The sequence below is a fragment of the Amphiura filiformis genome, chromosome 17 (assembly GCF_039555335.1).
Source record: "Amphiura filiformis chromosome 17, Afil_fr2py, whole genome shotgun sequence".
NCBI classification, from domain to species: domain Eukaryota; kingdom Metazoa; phylum Echinodermata; class Ophiuroidea; order Amphilepidida; family Amphiuridae; genus Amphiura; species Amphiura filiformis.
In genome coordinates, this window is record NC_092644.1 from 28,804,891 (window position 1) to 28,817,813 (window position 12,923).

At 38.2% G+C, this 12,923-nt stretch overlaps 2 protein-coding genes across 3 annotated transcripts in view; one reads left to right on the plus strand and one right to left on the minus strand.

Annotated features, from left to right (window-relative positions):
- The window catches only part of LOC140137575 (histamine N-methyltransferase-like), a 93,456-nt gene that overhangs the window by 70,295 nt on the left and 10,238 nt on the right, over window positions 1-12,923 (plus strand). The window lies entirely within an intron of this gene.
- LOC140137574 (sarcosine dehydrogenase, mitochondrial-like) overlaps window positions 1-12,923 on the minus strand; it is a 56,021-nt gene that overhangs the window by 29,134 nt on the left and 13,964 nt on the right. For both annotated transcript variants that reach the window (XM_072159293.1, XM_072159294.1), the window contains exons 4-5: window positions 4,044-4,394; window positions 2,784-2,962 (exon numbers count right to left, since the gene is read on the minus strand). In XM_072159293.1, coding sequence (XP_072015394.1) covers window positions 2,784-2,962; window positions 4,044-4,350 — 486 coding nt within the window. In that variant the 5' untranslated portion in view covers window positions 4,351-4,394. The remainder of the gene's footprint in view (window positions 1-2,783; window positions 2,963-4,043; window positions 4,395-12,923) is intronic.

Here is a 12,923-nt window from a genome sequence, read left to right on the forward strand (position 1 = left end):
CATGCCAAATACTGCTAGGCCCCCTCTCTCGCCCGCCAAAAATTGCTTGCCCCCCCCCCCCCTCTCGGCCTGCCAAAAAATCTTTGCCCCCCCTTTGCACAATGCACCCTGGGGGCACTCAAATTTTTTGGGTAGGGGTGTGCCACCGCCAGTTTCGAACTTGAGGTCTAAGGAACTGATCGGACAGCCAAAAAGGAGGGTCTAGGGAACTGATCGGCCGGTCAAAAAGGGGGGTCTTGGGAACTGATTGACCGACCAAAAGGGGGGGTCTTGGGAACTGATCGGTCAGCCGAAACCGAAAAATCTCGGAAACTTTAATAAACCCGCAGGCCAAACCAGGGTTCAATTTTGTTGCGTTTTTGCCACAGACTTTTGAAGGAATCGATTTCACTTTGAATTGTGCATTAAATTATTAATCTGGAAAACCATTAATGCAAAATAGGTCTGGTTTGGCCTATTACGATGGAAACCTCAACAAAGCAAAACAGCATTCAAATCAAAAATTACTACAATTTTGTAGACCCTGTAGACCTTCAATCTATGCTATTAGCCTACTGATAATTAAAGCTGCAGCCCACCATAAAAACAAATCCACAAGAATTCTTTTTTTCAGTGCCGAAAAGAAAAACATTTAGACAACATTGAACTGCCGCCATGCTTATACATGAGATGATTGAGTGAAGTGTGCAGAATTTGACAGCTATTCCACTCCCGATTTCACTAGACCATTAGATCGTAAATTACCTTTTAATTCATTGTTTATGGAGAGCTGCAAGGATGTGTACATAATTATTCAAGGTACTTTTCCTCATATTTGGCAATTTTATTCCCAAAAGAGATCTCAAAATCATTTATTTCTAGCTAAACAATGTAAATGTTCACCAGCTGGAGCCATCGCGGTCGAGCAGTGCTGCAAAGATTATATCAGTCAACCAGTGTTGCCACTCTAAAAGGAGCCCAAAATCCCGCCCAAAGTTCACTTTACAATGTGTTTCAATGGGGAAGAAATTAATGGAAAATTCCCTTTGAAGTTTTTGGGCTCGCAAAAGTAGCTTTTGGGTCTGCTTTTGGGCTTGAAATGGTAGGACAGAAAACACGCCTCTCAAGATGCCGATGAGAGCGGAAATCGATGATCTGAGGGTCTATGGAACGGCTAGAAAAAATTGGGGGCTTCAGAGCGGGCAAACAATGAATTCAGAGGGTCTAAGGAACGGCCAGCTGCTCTGAAAAAGGGGTCGTCGCCCGCGGCACATACCAGTATAGCTGGGAAATGTGAGTGCCCCCGGCAATGCACATGCCAAAAATTTGCAAACATGGTCTAAATATATGAGGGGCTGTGCAATAAAGGGGTTGTGTATATACCCCCGGATGGTAATTTCTCAAAATGGTCTGCACCCCCAATCCCCCCCCCCCCCATTTTGCTGTGAAAACCTAAATTGTCTAATATCATATATTATGAGAGCGGAGCGAGCAGGAAATTTTGCATATGCCTATATCTGAACATAGAAACGGTGCCAAAAACATCTATGGCAAAAATAGCTTGCCCACTGACTTTGGAATGTTGTTGACTTCAGTATGAACTTGATACCCACCATGAATACTAATACCATACATTACATAAAATATACAAATGTCATGATGTCAAGTATGTCTGCATGGTGTAAGTACTGTTGTGTAACTCTCCGCATATTACAAAATCATCTAGCTTATAATCTACAATGCACCATCATAACGTATGATTTCTGACAAACTTTAAATTCTTTACCTAAAATGCCGAAATAATATAATAAAAATAGCTATTAAGCAAGGTTTCCGTCCATTTTAAGCCGAAATAGAAAAGAAACCCCACTGGCTATTTTGCCTGTTCCATGTGGTGTACGTCATATGGGGGACTCTGTGCTCTGTTGACCTACATTTTTATAAACACAAGAAATTTGGGTGATTTTTTATTAATAAAGGAAATTAATAAAAAATTAACCAATTTCATATTATAAGGTTGTACGTTATGTAAAGGTGGGTGACCTGATTGACCACATCATCACCCCACCCCTTTGCATCATCAAACTGCATGGAGATATTGGTATCCAAAGAGACTTGGTAACTCCAGTTAATAATAGAGTGTATGCAATAAACCAACCGGAATGGTATAACAATTGAAATGGCAGCCATGTTGGAGGACAGTCTTAAGATAGCTATGAAGCTCTATGACAGAGGGACAGGTCGTCTCTAGATCAATTCTACGACCATCCATACTTATCACCTTTTTATTGTATTATCATGCAAATTGCCGCATGATACTTTATGGAGGACAGAATTTTATTCAAATGAGGATGACTCTGTCATGAGTGATGTCATAATTAATACCTTCTATAGGCTTGAAATTAGCTACGTTCAGATGGTATGAACAAGTGTGCATTTATTTACTGTTCAACTTCTATGGGCTATTGTGATACACATGTTTGTTTCTAATTCCCCAAACACTGAAGCAAAACTCACAACTTGGAATCGGGATATTTTGGGTGATAGGCTTGCTTAAGAAGTAGAAAACATAATGTGATAAAACTGAACCACCCAACTGAACTGCATTTCCATCCAATGCATTAAGTCCAGGGGTACTAAACACAAATGACCATATGGGTACAATGTATGTTCCCTGTGAAGACCATAGCTCAATACCCACCACCTAAAAATTCTGGGGGAACATACCCACCAAAAATTTATGATGTATGATGTACCCCCACCCCACCCCCGGTTTTAAGCCCCATCCTATGCTTTGCACTTACCGTTGCCATTCTTTTATATTCATCCAATCTCTCCTTATTATTAGCAATGAAGAGGCCGCCATTATTGATCCATCCTGGGTTGACGCCTGTCTCAGCTTCCAGCACTTCACTGATGAGATGCCGTGTTGATGAAAGCAGCTCAATTTCTGTGTCTGAAGGACGCAGATTCCACACCAAACCTATACAAAATGATAAGTATAAACCAGTTCAGATAAAATTTATAATATTTGAAAGCAATTTCAGCTGAAGATTATGCATGGGATAAATTTCGTATCATTGGTGGGGGTGTCATTTTGATATAGTGCCCCCCCCCCCCCACCATGGAATGGGCATGTCCCCCCTGCATTGACACCTTATGGCTACTAGTACTACTAATGGAAATGATCATGGAAATGACACACAGGAATCTTTATTTGGGGGGGTGCAGATTTTGAAAAAGTAGACTTTTTTCCAGGGGGCAGGCAATTTTGTGAAAAGAAATTTTGACCCGTTATGACCAAACAACATAAACACATCAAAAGAAATAAGCCCCCCTCTGAAAATTTCGTCATAACATCGTAAAGTAAAACTTTGTACCAATAAAACTTACTTAGAAATAATTATATGATTGTTTACTAAGTGTTTTGTGAAAATGAAAGATGCCCATGACTTCATGGCTGAATGAACCCAAATTGAAGACAAAAACTGCCCTTTCCAAAAGTCACAAAGTAGGCCTATGCTTGTTAACTGCAAGGCGTATTGGGACAAGGAATGGAACTGGCCATCTTACAACTCACTGTGCTGAACTCTGCACCAAGGGGATTTGCATGGCTGAATGATCAAGAATCGATACACATTACAGTAAATGTTCACTTGGTGAGGATTTTAAACTGCACTCAAACACATGGGGTTTTCCATTAGTAACAAGCCATGAATCAACTTTTGTGACAAGCATAGGCCTACTTTGTGACTTTTGAAAAGGGCAGTTTTTGCCTTTAATTTAGGCTCATTCAGCCCTGAAGTCATGGAAATCTCTCATTTTCACACAGCACTTAGTAAACAGTCATATAATTATTTCAAAGTTAGTTTTATTGGTACAAAACGAAACCTTACAATGTTATGACGACATGTTCAGAGGGGGACTTATTTCTTTTGATGTGTTTAAAAAACCTGATTTGTTTTGCTCGCAATGCTGGTAAATTGCCATTTTTTGTGGACTTTCTTTTACTTTTTTTTGGGGGGGGGTGGGCGGTTGCACCCCGTGTATAGGCCTGCACCCACCTGCTGTATGCCATGTTGTCCCGGCAGTGAGTTGATCTTTCTCCAGCAACACCACATTTGTCATCCCAAGCTTAGTAAGATGATACAGTGTACTACATCCTAGCGATCCACCCCCGATTATCACGGCATCTACATGTGAAGGCACCGACTTAGGTTCAACTGCTTCTTCATCCTGGAGTGATGTTTCATATGGCACCCCAGGGGTGGGGCCACTGCACATGGTGCGTGCATGATGAGTTCTCTTGATATATTTGGGTCCTCCCTGTATAACCAGGGTTAGCCATCCCAAAGGCAGTTTACGCAGCATGATTTATGTGATTCAATATGAATATTTAACTATCCTATGGTAACCTGAAATGAAAATTACAACAGAATAAAAGTACATATCAAAGTTTGACCTTGGACAAAAGTTCACAGAACCCCACACTACCAGTCAAAGTATGTCCTATTCAGCCAATGGGAGATATGGTATGCACGAATAATAAATAGTCAGCAGGGCTGAAGCCCTGCGGCTGATTAAGCCAGGAAGGTGAGAGTTCATAAGGGCAATGTCGGGTCCATTGGTTACAACCATTGGATTTATGCATATTACTAACACATGCATGTTTGTCAACTTTAGTCTCCTCTGCAATTGTGGCACGCTAGTTGATTTTCTCTCATGTGCAGTGAGTGGATGATCACACTCTCATGGCAGAGGAAAATACATGCTGGTCAGACGGTCCAATTCTATCAAGCATATAAATCAGGGACTGTCTTTTGAGGAGAGCGAGAGCAATCGCTCTCTACTTAAATCTGATATAGGAGAGTGATTTTTAGCTCTCCTAAGTTGACCATTCTCTCCTTACAATCATTCTATTGTAAATGCTCTAAACATGCAGCTCTCCTTGAAGGCTCCAGAAGAGCTATGTAATGCTCTCCTGCTAATTCCAAAAGACAGTCCCTGATAAATGATATAATAGTACATGTACCTCAGAAAATCGCCATCATATTCCATCGATTTACTTCATACAGTATTGTAATGCTCAACTTTTAAACAAATACTATAACTAGAATTACGTGGTTCTTAATTAAGGTGGGCCCCCACACAAAGGTGCATAAATAACAAAGGTTTGTAAATACAATACAAATAATATATGCAAATAACATGACACAAAACTATACCGCACATCAGGCCACCATATACTATCACCATACATGTACCAAGTTTGATCGGGAATATTGCGTTTAAGCTGCAGAGTGGATTAACAAAATGTAGACCAAATATGCAAATAAGCTCATTAGGGGTGGTGCAACAATTATGTGTACCCCTGGGGTGGTGAATTATAGGGGGGGGGGCAAAGATTTTTTGGCAGGCCAAAAGGGGGGGCAAGCATTTTTTGGCAGGTCAAAAGGGGGGTCAAGCGATTTTTGCCAGGTCGAAAGGGGGGGGGGGAAAGCAATTTTTGGCACAGATATTTTGGGTACCGTTCTATATTACGCCCTAAAAAGGCGTAGGAAAACATTAGGAACACGTTAAATATGCAAAATTTCCTGCTCGCTGCGCTCGCATTATATAATAAGACAATTTAAGGTTTTAAATTCAGGTTCCAAAAAATCTTGCATGAGTAGGGGGGGGGGGGCAAAGATTTTTTGGCATGTCAAAAGGGGGGCATAGGTTTTTGGCAAGTCAAAAGGGGGGGCAAAGATTTTCTGGCATGGCAAAAGGGGGGGGGGCAAGCGATTTTTGGCCATTTTGAGAATTCACCACCCTGGGGTACACATAATTATTGCACCACCCATTAATATTCATAAATATGCAAATAACATGACACAAAACTATACAGCATATCTGGCCACCATACCCAATAACCAAACCAAGTTTGATATAATATTGGATGGCTGAGCATGATACCATAACATATATCGGATGAGTCATAAAAATATTGGACGAGCCAACGGCGAGTTCGATATTTGTATGACGAATCCGATATGTTATGGTATCATGCGAAATAAGCCATCCAATATTATCATCATTAGGCTTTCTTAACTCCTAATAACCCTGAAAACATAATAATGATATAATATTGGATGGCTGAGCATGATACCATATCGGGACCATAACATATCGGTTGAGTCATAAAAATATCGGACAAGCCAACGGCGAGTTCGATATTTGTATGATTTAATCCGATATGTTATGGTATCATGCGAAATAAGCCATCCAATATTATCATTATTAGGCTTTCTTAACTCCTAATAACCCTGAAAACAAAACAATGAACTTGATCGGTTATTGCGTTTGAGCCGCAGAGTGGACAGCCAAACAAACAAACAAACAACCAGGCAACCATTTGGATGATAACATAAGCCCCACATTTGTGTGGGGGCCAAAAAGCAAACTTTTATGGACATTTCAAAAACTTTTGCTGTAAAATTATGAAAAATTTAAGCAAATTTTCATGATTTACCAAATTTGTAATTATGTACTCGAGTAACCGACTGAATTTTCAGGTGGCAATACTTGTTGTTAAAGTTGGAACTGCAGTTAGAAGTACTACTACTAAAAGTGTTGTTTTTTTCAAAGCTGGATAAAGAACAGGTTCTTTGTTCATTTTTTTTCCTTTAGCTCCTATTGAACAGCTAGCAATGTATACTAATTCAATGTGTCCTTGGCTGTTCAGTATTTTTTTAGTATTTCTCTGGTTTCCAACCTTGAATAACAAGTAATTAATTACGGTCTATAACTTCTTTTTTATTCAATTTTTGTATCCAAGAAAATTATACTTTTTTTTTGATTCGGTAACCGTTACAGAAATCTTGACCTAGTTAGGCCAAGGACAGGCCGGGAACTCGCGTACCTGGAAATTGGTGAGCGCCTTAAGGAACCAAGGGAGAACAGTACCAGTGCATTAATTGGTCACCCCAGGTAAAATAATAAATAAATAAATAAATAATAACTAAATAAAATTAAAAAGTTATGTCCAAAGCCCATGGCAGTTTCAAAAATGAATGCGGAATGCATTTTTTTTTTAAATTAAGACATCATTTTTTAGTGTTCAAAAGTACACAGACTGTGTTTGATTTATACTGTATCAATTGTTTAATACCTAAACAACAATGCCAGTATCGAAACAAGTAATTTTCTTCAAAACATTTTCTTCACAGACTGAATTTCATGATTTTACAGCACATATAACTAAAAAACAATTTTAAAATAAGGAAATGAATAAAAAAATTTGCCATTTCAACTGACATGGATACTAAGAAAAACAAACGTGCGCGTGCGCAGCGGCTTTGAGACAGCTTTTTAAACAAGTTGCTTGCATCTCCTAATTTCACACAACAGAAGTACAATTATTTATGCAAAATAACAATAGCCAGGGTTGTGTGGTATCTTATCATTGGAGTCAATTCCCATAAAATGATATTGCTTCCTCCTATTGTGGGGCTGTGATCCCGGGGCTGTCATATGACAACTTCCAAAAATGTACGGTTGCTTCATCAATAATCTTGCACATGTAGAAGGCTATCTAGAAACCCAAGGAAAGATAACATTGAATAAACAATGTATTGTTTTGTACAAATATCCATATTGCAGCCAGTTAATTCCAGAATGAAATGTGTCAACTCATATCAGATTACTTATCAGCAATCCAAATAAGAACTCCCTCTTGAGGACAACCAAGATAGCTTGTCCAAACCAGATATTTTACCTCCAAATGTGACACGATCTGCTCCATGGGCATAAAGGCGCAGGATTGGTCATTGCACAAATAGCCTTCAATTGCAAGAAAGTGTGCAATTTGTATAAATAGCATAAATTGCACAAATAGCCAGTTGCTTAAGCAATTTTCACAAATTGCATAAATAGCCACAGATAGTTGCAATTGATGCAATCTATGTCGGACAAATTGCATAAATAGCGACAGGTGTTGCAATTTGTGGAATTTATGTCAGTAAATTGCACGAATAGCCTACAGTTGCAGGAAAGTGTGCAATTTGTACAAATAGCACAAATAGCAATGTATGTAAGCAATTTTTACAAATTGCATAAATAGCCACAGGTGTTGCAATTTGTGCCATTTATGCCAGTTAATTGCACAAATTGCCTACCGTTGCAATAAAGTGTGCAATTTGTACAAATAGCACAAATAGCCATGTACGTAAGCAATTTTTACAAATTGTAGAAATAGCCACAGGTGTTGCAATTTATGCAATTTATAAAAGCAATGAGGTCATAAAAGCAATGAGGTCATTATAGTCAAAAGCTGCGTCGGCAGTGTGATGATATTATAATTATCCAATTCATCATCCGAGTCATACTGAATCTGAGGCATCGCCGTAGCGTTGTCCCATTGCTTTCGAGAACCGCCTTATTACAAACCGAGAAAATTTAAGGAAGAATGATACGACGAGGATGTTTAGAAAGAAAAAACAAGTCCGAAAACTCCCTAACACTAACACTAAACTTTTCGGGCTGCCTTAATCATCATCATCATCATCATCCTCATTATCATCATCATCATCATCGTCATCAACATCATCATCATCATCATCATCATCATCATCATCATCATCATCATCATCATCATCATCATCATCATCATCATCATATTCATCATCATCATCATATTCATCATTATCGGAGTCATCATCATCCTAGACATCATATCGGAGTCATCATCATCCTAGGCATCATCATTATAGTCAAAAGCTGCGTCGGCAGTGTGATGATATTATATCCATCCGAGTCATACTGAATCTGAGGCATCGCCTTAGCGCTGTCCCATTGCTTTCGAGAACCGCCTTATTACAAACCGAGAAAATTTAAGGAAGAATGATACGTCGAGGATGTTTAGAAAGAAAAAACAAGTCCGAAAACCGCCCTAACACTAACACTAAACTTTTCGGGCTGCCTTAATCATCATCATCATCATCATCATCATCATCATCATCATGAATCTGAGGCATCGCCGTCTTGTCATCCTCATCATCATGGTCATCATGATCATCCAAGTCTTCATCATGCGAGGCATCGTCATCAACAAAATTTCACGGTTGATTTAGCTCTTATTCATGGGTAATTAGACTCCCAAAATAGCGCTGTCCCATTGCTGTCGAGAACCGCCTTATTACAAACCGAGAAAATTTAAAGAAGAATGATAACGTCACGAGGATGTTTAGAAAGAAACAACAAGTCCGAAAACCGCCCTAACTATCCCAGTAAACACAAAAGCGTTTAAAAAACGTTTTAAATTGTTATATTTTGGCTTTTGGTTTAGGTAAAAACGTTTTAATAACATTAAAATGTCAGGTTATATAAAGGTCAAGATAACGTTTTAAAAGCGTTTTGTATGAAAACACACTACAACAATATTTTTGTAATGTTTTCACAAAATGTTATTGTAAACTATTTTTGCAAACATTTTTGCCAAATATTTTGTCAATACTTAAATAACATGTTCAAATATTTGAACAAATAGCACAAATAGCAACGTATGTAAGCAATTTTTACAAATTGCATAAATAGCCACAGGTGTTGCAATTTGTGCCATTTATGCCAGTTAATTGCACAAATTGCCTACCGTTGCAATAAAGTGTGCAATTTGTACAAATAGCACAAATAGCCATGTACGTAAGCAATTTTTACAAATTGTAGAAATAGCCACAGGTGTTGCAATTTATGCAATTTATAAAAGCAATGAGGACAATATCTGAGTTGCTTCCAGTAAGCGCTATTTGTGCAATTTGTGCAATTGGTGGAAAGAAAATTTAAGGAAGAATGATACGTCCGAGGATGCATATAAGCAAAAAGAAAAATCCGTCAACCACCCTAACTACGGTTACACTCAACTTTTCCGGGCTCGCGCTGCGCCATTTCTTTCGAGAACCGCTTTCATCATCATCATCATCATCATCATCATCATCATCATCATCATCATCATCATCATCATTATAGTCAAAAGCTGCGTCGGCAGTGTGATGATATTATAATTATCCACTTCATCATCCGAGTCATACTGAATCTGAGGCATCGCCGTAGCGTTGTCCCATTGCTTTCGAGAACCGCCTTATTACAAACCGAGAAAATTTAAGGAAGAATGATACGTGGGGCGAGGATGTTTAGAAAGAAAAAACAAGTCCGAAAACTCCCCTAACACTAACACTAAACTTTTCGGGGCTGCCTTAATCATCATCATCATCATCATCCTCATTATCATCATCATCGTCGTCAACATCATCATCATCATCATCATCATCATCATCATCATCATCATCATCATCATCATCATCATCATCATCATCATCATCATCATATTCATCATCATCATCATATTCATCATTATCGAGTCATCATCATCCTAGACATCATATCGAGTCATCATCATCCTAGGCATCATCATTATAGTCAAAAGCTGCGTCGGCAGTGTGATGATATTATATCCATCCGAGTCATACTGAATCTGAGGCATCGCCTTAGCGCTGTCCCATTGCTTTCGAGAACCGCCTTATTACAAACCGAGAAAATTTAAGGAAGAATGATACGCACGAGGATGTTTAGAAAGAAAAAACAAGTCCGAAAACCGCCCTAACACTAACACTAAACACTTCAGCGCTGACATAAACATCATAAACAAGATCATCATCATCATCATCATGAATCTGAGGCATCGCCGTCTTGTCATCCTCATCATCATGGTCATCATGATCATCCAAGTCTTCATCATGCGAGGCATCGTCATCAACAAAATTTCACGGTTGATTTAGCTCTTATTCATGGGTAATTAGACTCCCAAAATAGCGCTGTCCCATTGCTGTCGAGAACCGCCTTATTACAAACCGAGAAAATTTAAAGAAGAATGATACGTACGAGGATGTTTAGAAAGAAACAACAAGTCCGAAAACCGCCCTAACTATCCAGCAAACACAAAAACGTTTAAAAAGCGTTTTAAATTAGTTATATTTTGGCTTTTGGTTTAGGTAAAAGCGTTTTAATAACATTAAAATGTCAGGTTATATAAAGGTCAAGATAACGTTTTAAAAGCGTTTTGTATGAAAACACACTACAACAATATTTTTGTAATGTTTTCACAAAATGTTATTGTAAACTATTTTTGCAAACATTTTTGCCAAATATTTTGTCAATACTTAAATAACATGTTCAAATATTTGAACCCAGCAAACACAGAAATGTTCTTAGAATGTTTTTTTCAAAACATTTTAATAACATTTAAATGTCGGGTTATATAAAGGTCATGAAAAGCGTCTTTAAAAGCGTTATTGCAAATATTTTGGGCAAACATTTTTCGCAAAATATTTTTTCAACCCCAAAATAACATTCTGTTTAGAATGTTTTGTATCAAGTGTTCAAGAATGTTTCTGGAATGTTATTAAAACGTTTTTATACCCTTTATATAACCCGACATTTAAACGTTTTCTGTAAAACATTTTTGTTTGCTGAGCAGTAGATTATCAAACAATGTTTTTTAAGGTTATGAAAACGTTTTATACTCTTAATATACCCTTTATATAACCCGACATTTAAGCGTGTTCTGACAACCTTTTATAACCTTTTGCGAATGATGTCGAAAAGCGTTTTGTGTTTGCTGGGATGGTAACAGTCCGAAAACCGCCCTAACTACGGTAACACTCAACTCTCGGGCTCCCTAATTTCAATAACGCTAATACACCTTCATTCATTTTGTCATTATGCTTAGGCTTGGTTAGGGAATGCTAATACACAAAATTTCCGGTTGATTTAGCCCTTATTCCGCTAATAGCGTAATCATCGTCGTCATCATCATCATCATTATCAACATCGTCGTTGTCTACATCATCATCATCATTATCATCATCATCATCATATTCATCATTATCGGAGTCATCATCATCTAGGCATCATATCGGAGTCATCATCATCCTAGGCATCATCATTATATTCAATTCATCATCCGAGTCATACTAAATTTGAGGCATCGGCATCTTGTCATCCTCATCAATCATCATCATCATAAGCATCTTACGACAAGTCCCACTGGCGAGTTAACAATTTTACAACAAGTCAACTCGCTTTTGAAACAGTGGACTTTTTTGCAAGGGGGGTAATTGCATAAATTGCACAAATTGCTGACGGCTAGAATGGACTTGGTGATCAATGTCATAATTTCTCATATATTCGGCACGTTAAAGCCCTTTCCACCAATTGCACAAATTGCACAAATAGCGATCATTGGAAGCAACTAGGATATGAGAAAAATAATCTAAGTTCAAAATTGCATAAATTGCACAAATTGCTGACGGCTAGAAGGGAATTGGCGATCAATGTCATAATTGCTTATATAGTCGGCACCTTAAAGCCCTTTCCACCAATTGCACAAATTGCACAAATAGCGATCATTGGAAGCAACTAGGATATGAGAAAAATAATCTAAGTTCAAAATTGCATAAATTGCACAAATTGCTGACGGCTAGAAGGAATTGGCGATCAATGTCATAATTGCTTATATAGTCGGCACCTTAAAGCCCTTTCCACCAATTGCACAAATAGCGATCATTGGAAGCAACTAGGATATGAGAAAAATAATCTAAGTTCAAAATTGCATAAACTGCACAAAATGCGGACGGCTAGAACGGAATTGGCGATCAATGTCATAATTGCTTATATAGTCGGCACCTTAAAGCCCTTTCCACCAATTGCACAAATTGCACAAATAGCGATCATTGGAAGCAACTAGGATATGAGAAAAATAATCTAAGTTCAAAATTGCATAAATTGCACAAATTGCTGACGGCTAGAAGGGAATTGGCGATCAATGTCATAATTGCTTATATAGTCGGCACCTTAAAGCCCTTTCCACCAATTGCACAAATTGCACAAATAGCGATCATTGGAAGCAACTA